Source organism: Nelumbo lutea, chromosome 2 (assembly GCF_056320005.1).
Source record: "Nelumbo lutea isolate HS-2025 chromosome 2, American lotus-T2T, whole genome shotgun sequence".
In the NCBI taxonomy this organism is placed as follows: Eukaryota; Viridiplantae; Streptophyta; class Magnoliopsida; order Proteales; family Nelumbonaceae; genus Nelumbo; species Nelumbo lutea.
This window is the reverse complement of record NC_142685.1, coordinates 59173305-59186131: the sequence shown is the minus strand read 5'-3', so window position 1 is coordinate 59186131 and position 12827 is coordinate 59173305. Positions and strand designations below refer to the sequence as shown.

Sequence of the window (12827 nt, the reverse complement as noted above, 5' to 3'; positions counted from 1 at the left end):
GACTTTATCCTTTTGTCTTTTAATAAGTTACTCATGAATAATGAGCTATTTAATTTAGAGATTTTTAGACCGCACTTCATCTCAGAATTCAGATTTGAATTGTAGACCTACAACAATTCAAATTCAGTTTCAGCCTTTTAATTTAATGGCTAAAACTGAAAGTTGGTTGATTATTATGTCCTTGAATACCTTATTATTTAATTATTTTATCTACTATACCTTTAGCAATGCCAAAGTATAGAATTATAATATTATCATTGGGGCCTATAAATATATTAATGGCATAGAATATTATCATTCGTTCCACAGTCAGCTAAACAGCCATCGGGTTCAGCTAATCCGAATTAGTTTCTAACTAACTGTAATAAAGCTCAGCAGCCATCGGGTGGAAGGTGCTCTGGGTCTGGGTCTGGTTACCCGGGCTTTTGATTGAGTACAAAGGCCGGTTTATGAGGGCTGAGATGAATATTCAGCTAACTGGTTCAACTGCTCGAATTCAAAAACGCTGAAACTGACATCCATTCAAATGATTGACTGACAACGGCTTTACACTCTTGAGATTTTTCAACAAACATAGCATACAGGCTGTTGTTCATGGTTGGGCCCGCCTCCTAAGTCAGAAAGCCAGAACCCACAGGACCACAGCCACTGCAGTTTCAGCCCTCCCAAACGGCCACTAGACTAGACTAGACTGGACGAGGCCAAACCTAGCCTGGTGAAATAGTATTGAAATGGAGACTTAATGTCCAAAGTCCAAACTCCAAATAGAATTACCAGATTTGATCATTTGAAGCCCCGGCAGCATCTGGGACACAACTATCTGAAAATCCCCTCAGGTAGCCGCTTCGTTCCCCATTCAAAGATGTCAAATAAGACCACCCCCCCCCCCATTATTTTCCTTCTTCACATGGTACTAGCTCATCCACCATTTCGTACTTTCTATCCATGGTTCAAAGTATCAATAATGGCTATGGAGCTGCAAATAAGTTGGATCAGATTTAATACCGATCCTTTAAGAAGTGGATTTAGATACCACTCCCGACTCCAACAACTTGAATCGGATCAGAAAAGCCGATCCATTAACGAATCGAATTCGGATATTGACCGATCTAATCCACTGTGACCCCATCCGATCCAGTAATATATATATAAATAATTTATTATATATTTTAAATGATTTTATATGACAAGCATACCCTTTAGTTTTTATTTTAACTAGGTTTTATATATTTGTAACTTTTTTGTTTTATTGTCTATAATTATAATTTGGCTTATAAGCCAAAAACCCTAAACACAGCGCTTGTAGTCTATAACCTGTAACAGCCTTGAGCCTTCATCTTCGGTGCTTGTTAGCATGGTTATCAAGCAAGTATTTCAACTTCCGACTATTCAACTGCTGGCATGCTGTTGTTCATCTTTGAACGGTCGTGGTCGTTAAACACTTGAATTCGAACCTCTGTGGCTGAGCGGCTCTGTTATTTCATCAATAGCGGCGTCATCGGGAACACACCACCCTGTGCTGGAAACTAGCGCATCTCCCTTTTTCGCTGTCTCTCTCACTCTTTGATTCAGCCATTTAAACTCAAAAACAGGTGGTCGGGAAGGTCATTTGTTGCAATCAGCTTCCAATTCCATATCCAGAATTCCAGCCAGCAATCAGGTCATTGCAACCGGTCCACAATTTGTCTTTGAAACTGTAAATCTTATACTCACCGTCTCACTCCCTATTAATCAGACTGTAGATCTTCTAAGTTCTGTTAACAATCGGATTCAAATCGGATATCCGTGGATCAAATTCAAATCAGCCTTTGAAAAATCCACCGAATTATTAACGGATTCGAATCACTAATAAATTTTATCGAATTGAATCGGATATACCTATTACCGAATCTGATTCGATCTGTTTGCAGCCCTAGGCCTAGTAGCTCATCTACCATTGTAAAACAGAGTATTGATGCTTTTACATGGCTTAATACTTGAACTTTTTTTCAGTACAGAGCATATGATACTTATGCTTCCGTCCTTTCCCATTTGCCACCCTTCATCTCTTACGGATGTAAATTTTCACCTCGTTTTCAACCTTCCAGATTTGCATCTGTTTTGGCTTTTTGGCATTTGTTTTTTCAATCTCTCCAAAGAATTCATAAACGAGATGATCAGAAATGATCTTTTACAAAATTGTAAATTTTAATTGTTTCCTTTCATCTTCCATTCTGACAAAAAGTAAACCCTTCACAACACCACCCCGTGCATCGCATTGGCTAATGCCAGTTTATCCATACATAGATACATAGATAGACATGATTATTAGATACCTTCCAGTGGTACTGGTACTTACTTGCCTATAGATAACACGTGAGTCCCGCCAGAAGCAAACCAATGCAGTTGCAGAATGGCTGATAATAACCTTGCCTAGCTTCCTAGAATATGCTCAAATCCTCCCCCAACCTGAAATGCTGCAACCCGGTTTCCTAATGCTACATTATTAATCAGCTGCTGCAGCCACCGCTTGGTAGTTGGATCTTCCTGTAAAACAAATATAAATGAAACAAAAAGAAAGGAATGGAACAAGAGAATTTCACAACAGAGGAATTAAACAATAACATAACCCTGGGCCGGGGTTAGCTAACACTAGGTAATTGATGAAGCCAAAACTACAAGTAACACCATATCCATAACGGAAAAGGATCGCCTGTCATTTTATCAGCATCAGAAATAAATCCCTAGAAAGTAAAAGTGTAAAACATCTATAACACCGAAATAAAAATCTAGTACCAAATCTTGAGCAATGAATTGGACCAGTAGTAACAGTCATACTACTAAATAAGGTAACCATACACATCTTCCGTTTTAAGATGCATCTGGATCACCATCCGAGCTTCCAGACATTGTTCATTTTATTCTCTTAGGAATATTAAGTATTTTAAGTAAATCTATCCACAATTGAAGATTTGGTTTTCTCTATCTGTAGTGAGAACCAAACAACTATGAGCAGAGCAGGCATGGAAATCAAAACTGTAGTGATTGCACCTTCAAAAAGGTTGTACTCTGACTCAGGACCCCACCTAGAGAAGGATTTCTACGTAAACCTGCACCTGGAACAGACAGTGCCTGGAGTACTGGTGTCAAAAACAGTATAGGATAAAAACTACCAAGAGATGGAATATAGAAACCACCTCAAAAGATGGTAGCATCCACAGACAAAACCCTCATAAGATTAAACAGGACCTTGTACAGACTCTGTATACACCTCCATTACATTGGAGAAATAGATTTCTGATTTAGGTTCATGAACTAGTCATGCTGCTCACTGCAGAGTCACACACACACACACACACACAGAGTATTAAGGTAGCAAAATGACTGTATTTAGTAAGCTTATCCACCAGAAACAATGCATTTGGACGGTTTAGCATAAAATTGGTTAATGCTGGTGCATAAGCGTCTTGATGTGAGACCCAATCATTGCTATAGACCAATATGTCATCAAAAAACACCAAGATAGTCTCAAGTAAGGTTAGAACATATCATTCATTAGAGACTGAAAAGTCAAGGGTGCATTAGTCAAGCCAAAAGGCATAGTAGAAATTCAGTGTCCATCATGAGTTCTAAACTCCATCTTATGGACATCATCCAGATGTGCCCTGATTTGGTGCTAACTGTTGAGTTATTGGGTCGATGTTCTCTTATTGGGCCAACTTTATTTATTTTTTATTTACATAATTCAGTTAGGTAGTTACAGTGTTTTAAAAGCGCAAGGTGCGCGCCTTTTTGAGGCAAGGCGCACAATTTAAAAAAAAAAAGGATAAAAATTCAAAAAATGCAAAAAAAAAAATCAAAAAATTATAAAACATAATATTAATAAAAATATAAACTTAAGTTTTAAAATAAATGTTTTAAAAAACCTATATAATATGTAAAGCATATCCAAATGAGAATTTAAAAATGAAATCAAACATACAAAACATTTTCAAGCATATAAAACCTACAATCTCTTTTTTTTCTCAATTGCATCAAGTAGCTAATGTGACATTACATTCCTAATTCTACGAGCCGCCTTTGTGCCATGCCCCTCGAGGCAAGCCCAAACAAGTCCATGTTAGGGTCTTAAACCCAGCCGCCAGACTCAAGAAAAAAAAAAAAAAGGAAAAGGCAGCAAATTTTCAAAAGGCACACGCCTGGGCTAAGGCGCAAGGCGCACCAGTTTGAATGGGCTGCACCTAGGACCTGGTCAAGGCGCCTATCCTAAAATGTGCCTCGCCTGTGCGCCTAGGTGCACCTGAGGCGTGCCTTTTAAATCACTGGGTAGTTATGGGGCCTTAGGCCCATTAGTTTATGTTAAGTGGTTCTTTTTAGCTTCTTACAAGTAGCCGACCTACTAAGGGCATACTTGTACATTCTTATGAGTATATAATTAGAAGGAAGGGGGCGGCCAGATCTAATTCTTTTGGCTTCCTCTCATTCTCTTCTATTTTCTTCTTCTTTTCTTTTCTAGTAGAAACTTTTCTCTTCTTTCTTCTTTTCATAAAGTTTATACCAAAACAACTATCAGAGCTTTTTCTACTTGGTATCAAAGCAGTGTTAAAGACTTCTTGAGCTACTCCATCATGCATCCCTAGATCGGCCAACTACATGGTGAGGTGAAGGGCTGATCGAAGACCTCAGGTAAGCCTAGTTTTTGGATTTTTTTTGGTGGTTTGGCAACCCTTGTAGCTGGTCTAGGGTTTTTCACCAAAATCAGGAAGAACTAGAGAAAGGGAGAGAAAGTCCTGTTTTAGTAGGATTCTTCATTTTTGACCTAGGAAGTGGTGCCCTAATTTTTTTAGGGTTTCTTGAAGTTTTTTGAAGGGGGTGGTTCAAGTCCCACCTTGTTTGGAGGCCTCTAGAGAGAGTGGTAGCCTCTTCTCTCTCTTCTCTCACTCCCACCGAAAAAGGAATCTTTGGAGGGAGGAGCTTCTAGGGTACCAGAAGGGTGTTTGAGGTGTCTGAAGGAGATAAATACCTATTTTTTCATCTCAAAGTGATTTCCTAACCCTTTTTTGAGAGTTATGGAGGGCTACAAAGTTGAAAACAAACCTGGAGGTGAGATGGGACAAGGAGGAGGAAGTGTTGGAGACTTTTTCGGGTTTGGGACCATCACTACAATTAAGTTAGATGGTACAAACTACTTAGAGTGGTCACAATCTGCAAAGATGGCCATTGGTGCCCGTGGAAAATTGGTATATGTCGTAGGTGAGGAAGAGAAACCTGAAACTAACTGCTCCTAATGGGTACAGGAGAACTATATGTGAAATTCCATGTTACCCCATATAAGTAAAAACTTTTTATGGGTTAACACAGCTAAGGAAATTTGGGGTGGAGTTGCAGAAACCTATTCACAAAATGAGAATGTTGCTACAACCTACCAGTTGAGGAATTAGGTAATTGCTACCAGACAGGGAGATTAGTCTGTTGCTATTTACTTTTCAGCCCTCAAAATCTTATGGCAGGAGATAGATCATTTGGAGAGTGTGGTTTGGGAAAGTAGCAAGGATGCAACAACTTACCAGAAACTATTAGAAAAGAATAGGGTTTTTGAGTTTCTAGTTGGACTCAACCCCGAGTATGGCATTGCCTGGCAGCATATTCTTTCCAGAGACAGTGTAACTCTCTCTCAGGCATATGCCTTTGTATCAAGAGAGGAGAGTAGGGGGAATGTGATAATGAGGAACCCAGGCCTTGAGCAATCTATTATGGTTAGCATAGTGAAACCAAATTAGAGTGGAGACAATGGTGGAAATGAACTCAGGAAGGAAGATAAGAAGGATCTGATCTGTGACTATTGTAAGAAGCCTAAACATACCAAACATACCTACTGGAAGCTTTACCCTCACCTTGTGCTAAGCCGACTTAGAAACAAGAAGGGAAATGTGAATATGGCAATAACTAGTGACTTATCAGGACCACCTACTACAACTTCCCTAGAGTCTGTTGCAACAAATGCAGTGAGGGCCAAACTGGAGAGATATGGGCAGTTACTAAATCAGAGAGATACCGTCAGCCCTAACCCATTATCAGGTGGACAACAAGGTACAGGTGGAATAGGAGGTGGTCATTCTACTTCTTTTGCACATACAGGTAGTTCGCATTGCCACTGCAAACTATGTTTCCACTACAGGTAAGGAGGGACCCCCTTGGATTATAGATTAAGGAGCTTCGGAGCATATGACCAACATTTCCACCATTTTCTCCTCATACCACCTCTGCTCTGACAGAGATAAGAGTTTCCACGATTGATGGATCACATGTTCCCATTGTTGGGAAAGGGTCTGTCAAGATAACCGATACCATTTCCTTACCCTCTGTCCTCCATGCTCCTAGACTAAGTACCTGTATCTATTAGTAGTTTGACAAAGAATTTGAATTGTTTAGTAATTTTTTCTCCTGGTCATTGTGTTTTGCAGGATCTAGAATCAAAGAAGACGATTGGGAGTGGTCGTGAGGTGAATGGAATCTACCTTCTTGATGTGCTTCCTAGTCATCAGAGTCATCATGTCAACAGAGATATTGAGTCAGAGTTAGTGGGCCAGATTATGCTTTGGCATAATCAGTTAAGGCACTCTTTTACTTTTGTGTTTCTTGTTTCTGAAGTTGTTTGAGTATGTTAATTTGTCCAGTTTAGAGTGTGAAGGTTGTAAACTTGGAAAACATTATAGACATTCCCTCTATGGGTGGCTATTGGTATTTCCTTCTGTTGGTGGGTGATTATTCTCAATATTCTTGGCTATATTTGATGAGATCCCGTGATGACGTGCCATCTTTGGTTCGACAATTTCATCAAATGGTGCTAACGCAATTTGGGGTATGAGTGAAAGTGTTTAGGTCAGACAATGCTAAAGAATATTTTGAAAAAAAAAAACCTAGCATCACCTATCAGAGCATGGAGTAATCCATCAAAGCAATTGTTCATACACTCCACAACAAAACGGTGTAGCATAAAAAGAACAGACACGTTGTGGAAGTTGCAAGAAGCATGATGATGACCTCTACTGCTCCAGTTCGATTTTGGGGTGATGCAGTTCTTATAGCGGTTTTCTTGATTAATCGGGTGCCTTCTCGTATTCTTGGATATAGCACCCCTTTCAGCCTTATTTTTTCCTGAGGGGGAGATGTTCTATATTCCTCTAAGGGTATTTGGTTGTGTATGCTTTATCCATGTTCTTGGTCCTCATCGCTCGAAACATGACCCTAAGGCAAAGAAGTGTGTCTTCCTTGGATATGTGGGAAACCAAAAGGAGTATTATTGCTATGACCCAGTCTCTGAGAGTTGGTATGTTACTATCGATGTTACCTTTTTTGAGTCCACACCTTTCTTCTCGATGGGTTCTTCTCAGGGGGTGTTTTGGGGAAGGAAGTGAGAAATCCAATACCACTTCCAGTTCCAGCCCCTTTGTCCACTCCAGTGTCCGACCCTCCTGTTTCACCTACTTTACCACCTCCCTTGCATCCTGTTTCTCAATGTTTTGCACGACAGCATCTTCAACTGCATAGGGAGGTTGATTCCACAGCAAAAGAACCCACATCACTTCCTATCGACTCCTCGGAGACTCCAGATTCGACTAACACTGATCCAAGTATGCCCCTTGCTTCCTCTAATAGTCCAGTTCCTATTGATACTACTAACCCCATTACAGATGACCTTGACCTTCCTATTGCACTCAGAAAAGGGAAGAGAAAATGTACTGCTCATTGCATCGCACACTCTCTCTCCTACAATGGATTATCTCCTTCCTACCGGGCCTTCCTTTCCTCCCTTGACTCTGTGTCTATACCCAAGGATGTTAGTGAAGCTCTCTCCAAAACTGAGTGGAAGATAGCTATGCAGGAGGAAAGCTTTGATTAAGAATCAGATATGGGAAATTCGGGATCTACCAGAAGGCAAGGAGACAGTTGGATGCAGATGGTTTATACAATGAAATACAAGGCGGATGGGAGTATAGAAAGGTATAAGGCAAGGCTGGTTGCAAAAGGGTATAGTTAAACTTAATGGCATAGATTACTTAGAAACTGTGAGTAAACCCTAGTAGATTCTAGGTCAAAGTAGAGAAGAAGAAAGAAGAAAGAAAAGAGAAAGAAGAAGAAGAAGAGTATTCGGCCAGACTAGAAGAGAGAATGTAAAATCACCCCTCCTAGCCGACCCACTTGAATTTATTCAAAAAACTTAGAGTTACAAGAAAGACTATTTTGTCCCTCATAGAAGATGGGACACATAACTTAAACTCAGATACAATAGACCTTTCACTTTCAAGAAGATAAACTAGAATGACCAAAATACCCCTGACTCGAGCATTCTAACACTCCCCCTCAAGCTGGAGAGTATATATCATATAGTCCCAGCTTGTTACAAATGTAATCTATTCTTCCCCGAGACAATCCCTTTGTGAAGAGATCTGCCCACTGATTTCCTGAGCTCACATGAGATGTAGTTATTACCCCACTTATCACTTTCTCTCTCACAAAGTGACAATCCACCTCAATATGTTTAGTTCTTTCATGGAAGACGGGATTGGATGAGATGTGAACAGCAGCTTGGTTATCACAGTATAGTTTCATGGGTTTGGCAATTGAGAATACCATCTCCTGTAGTAAGTTCTTCAGCCATACTAGTTCACATGTGGTATGGGCCATAGCCCTATACTATGCTTCTGCACTACTTCTTGCCACCACTGTTTTCTTCTTGCTCTTCCAAGTTACAAGATTGTCGCCTAGGAAGGTACAATACCCTGTGGTTGATCTCCTGTCTGATATAGAACCAACCTAGTCAGCATCTGTGTACCCTACTATCTCAAGAGTTCCTCCATTTTGGTATAACAAACCACGACCTGGAGCACCCTTTAGGTACCTAACAATTCTCATAACAGCTTCCCAGTGAGGAACCCGGGGATGTTGCATAAACTGACTCACCACACTCACAGCAAATGATATATCTGGTCGGGTAATGATCAGATAGTTCAACTTTCCCACCAACCTTCTATATCTTCTAGGATCATCAAACTCTTCACCTGCATCCATACTCAACTTGGCATTGAGTTCCATCGGAGTCTCTGCTGGTTTAGCACCTAACAAACCTGTTTCTTCAAGTAGATCAAGAACATATTTTCTCTGACATAGGTTGATCCCCTGTTTTGACCTCACAACCTCTATTCCTAGGAAATACTTCAGCTTCCCCAGATCTTTCGTATTGAAGTGGTCCTGTAAGAATTTCTTCAACCTGTCAATTCCATTGTTGTCACTTCCAGTTATGACAATATCATCCACATACACGATTAGCAAGATTTTCCCATCCTTTGAGTTATAGTTGAACACAGAATGATCAACCTAACACTATTTCATCCCAAAGGCCTTCACCACTTCACTGAACTTGCCGAACCATGCACGTGGAGATTATTTCAGTCCATAGATTGCCTTTTTGAGCCTACACACCTTACCAGCCTCCCCCTGAGCAACAAACCCTGGTGGTTGCTCCATATACACCTCCTTAACAAAATCACCATGTAGGAAGGCATTTTTTATGTCAAGTTGTACGAGAGGCCAATCATACATAGCAGCTAATGAAATCAACACCCGAACTGAACCAATTTTAGCCACAGGAGAGAATGTCTCCATATAGTCCACACCATATAACTGAGAATAGCCCTTGGCCACTAACCTTGCCTTCAATCGTTCCACACTGCCATCAGGAAGATACTTCACTGTATAAACCCATTTACACCCAACAGTGTGCTTACCAAGAGGAAGAGTGATGAGTTCCCACGTGTGAATATGTTGTAGAGCAGAGAGTTCTTCTTCCATGGCTTGCCGCCACCCTGGGGAGGTAAGGGCTTCCTATACAGTCTTGGGAATGGGAACAGATGAGAGTAATGATATAAACTTGCAATGAGAAGTAGAAAGGTGAGCAGTGGAAACATAGTCTGAAATGGGATAAGAAGTACAAGTACGTTTACCTTTCCGCAGAGCAATAGGGAGATCAAGATCTAAGGGAGAAGGAGCAGTAGCAGGATCTGTCGACAGGTGCTGAAGTGGAGGAGGAGTCGAAGCACTTCTGCGGGTATACACTTGAGTAATTGGCAGCCTCTCTATAGTAACAGGCATATGATGTGCATCTGCAGTAGGAATGGGAGCTACGAGAAGAGTGTCCACAACCGGTATAGGAAGAGGAACCACAGAGGGAGAAGAAGAGACCCCGGCATTTGAGAAAAATGGAACTGATTCAAAGAATGTGACATTAGAGCACACAAACGATTTATGGGATTTTGGGTAATAACACTTATACCCTTTCTGAGTCCTCGAGTAGCCAAGAAAGATACACTTCGTAGCTCGAGCATCTAGCTTATCTACTCCAGGCCCCAAGTGTTGAACAAAACAAACACAGCCAAAGACTCTTGGGGTGAGAGGAAATGGAGACAAAGTGGGAAACAACACAGAGAAAGGGGATTGACTTCCAATGATTGACATGGGCATCCGATTTATCAGAAAACAGGATGTAAGAACAGCATCACTCCAAAAATGCTTTGGGACATTCATATTGATCATCAAGGACCAAGTAGTTTCAAGAAGATGTCTATTTTTCCGTTCATCTACACCGTTTTGTTGCGGGGTGTAGGCACAAGAAGTTTGATCAATTATCTCATGATGTTCTAGGTATTGCTGAAATGGTGAGGAGATGTATTCTTTGGCATTATCGGAGCGAAGTATTTTCATATGAACACCAAATTGAGTGCGTATTTCAACATAAAATTTTTGAAAAATATAGAACAGTTCACTACGGTCTTTCATAAGATAGATCAATGCCATTCTTGAAAAGTCATCAACAAAGATTACAAAATACTTGTACCCATTGTATGACACCACTTTAACTGGACCCCATACATCAGAATGAACTAAAGCAAAGGACTTGAGACACGACTATAAATTCTTGGACTAAATGACACTCGATGATGTTTTCCCAACTGACATGACTCACAGTCTAATGATGAAAGATGACTCAAGGAAAGAACCATCAGCTTCAAAGCCCTAAGAGAGGGATGACCAAGTCTGCAGTGCCATTGGAGAGGAATAAGAGACGACTGAAAAGCCACTGGGAGGCCACCACCATCAAGGTAATACAAACCACATGCTTCATGCCCTCCACCAATCTTCCTCCCCGTCTTGAGATCCTGAAACACACAAGAAGAATGATAGAAGGTTACAGAACAATTAAGGGATTTGGTTAATATGCTAACAGACATAAGGTTAAAAGGGAACTTAGGGACATATAAAACAGATGCTAAAGACAATGAGGAGAGATCAACATCACCAACACCACAAATAGGAGATGTAGAACCATTAGCAAGTGTAACTGTCTGAGATGTGGAGGTGCGAGAAAGGGAAGAAAATACATCAGGAGTCCCAGACATATGGTCCGAGGCGCTAGAATCAATGATCCAGGGTGAGGCTTTGGAAGCTAAACAAGTCATACCTGAATGGGCAAGTGTAGCTGTGTTCTGCTGAGATGTTTGAAGGAACTGCTCATATATTGCCCATGGTACACTCACCATTTACTGCCCAAAAGCACAAGCAGATGTGGAGGGGGTTGGGTCAGTTTGCTGGCCTTCAGTAATTGTGCTACTACTCTTAGACATAGCATGGTGAGCCCAAGTATTGGGTGGACCATGCAAATCATAGCAGAAATTAACTGTGTGCCCCTCTAAGCCACAATATGTACACTTTCTCTGAGCATTACTCCTTCCTTTTCCACGGCCTCGCACTGACTCTCGGCCTCCAGTCCGGCCACTAGCCCGGTTAAACATGTGTTCAACACGGTTGCTTGGAGGTCCACTGCTGCCACCACCACTTCTACTTCCACGACCACTCCCTTTAGTCACTACCAAACCAGATCTATCAGAGAAGGAAGAATGTTCTACTGGCTCAATGGATGTCCTATTAAGACGGGCAAAAACTTCTTCAAGTGAGGGGAGAGCGGATCCCCCCAATATTTGTGCTCTGACAGATTCATACTCAGCCTTCAAGCCCACAAGAAACCTAGTCACATCAAGTTGTTCACGTTGATGTTGTTGGATCTGGACATCTAATGTTAGAGGGTGATACACATTGAGCTCATTGCGGATGTTCCTCAAACTTGCATAGTACTCTTCTAAGCTTTGACTTCCTTGCTTCAAATTGAAGTACTCTTGGTACAACTGATATACCCTAGTTGTGTTGTCTTGTCCAGAGTACAACTTCTTAGCATGATCCCAGATTTCTTTGGTTGTATCTAGGAACATGAAATTCATACTAATATTTGGTTCCATGTTGTTCCAAAGCCACGTCATTATCTGTGCATCTTCTTGTTCCCAGTCATTGAACCCAGGGGAATCAGAGGGAGGTTTCTCTCTCACATGTTTTACTTTCCTCTTGGCCTTCAAGAACACCTCCACGGATTTTCCCATGGTACATAAATCTCACCATTCAATTTGATGGATGTCATTTGAACACTTAGATAATTTGGAGAAGGCATGATGCCTGTTTTGTTGTCATTCCCATCTGCAAATGAAGCCATCTTAATTATTTCACCTTCAAATATACACCACAACCTCACACACTTTACAAGACTTATCTCACTTATGATACCACCAACTCCAACTTCTTCAACTGCACATTACACACTACACACTAAGGCTGAAATCATTCAGTCAACACATCAAACACCTTGACTGCACACTGCAGGACCATTTACCATCAACACGCCAAGGCTGAAATCACTCAGTCATTTCATCAAACACTTGTTCTTCATACTGCAGTACTGATTA

The 12827-nt window shown here is 40.9% G+C and overlaps 1 protein-coding gene across 2 annotated transcripts in view; it reads right to left on the bottom strand.

Annotated features, from left to right (window-relative positions):
- Positions 1–2114: 2114 nt before the first annotated feature.
- LOC148870992 (uncharacterized) overlaps positions 2115–12827 on the bottom strand; it is a 41392-nt gene continuing 30679 nt past the window's right edge. For both annotated transcript variants that reach the window (XM_088969029.1, XM_088969030.1), the window contains exon 9: positions 2115–2526. In XM_088969029.1, coding sequence (XP_088825155.1) covers positions 2413–2526 — 114 coding nt within the window. In that variant the 3' untranslated portion in view covers positions 2115–2412. The remainder of the gene's footprint in view (positions 2527–12827) is intronic.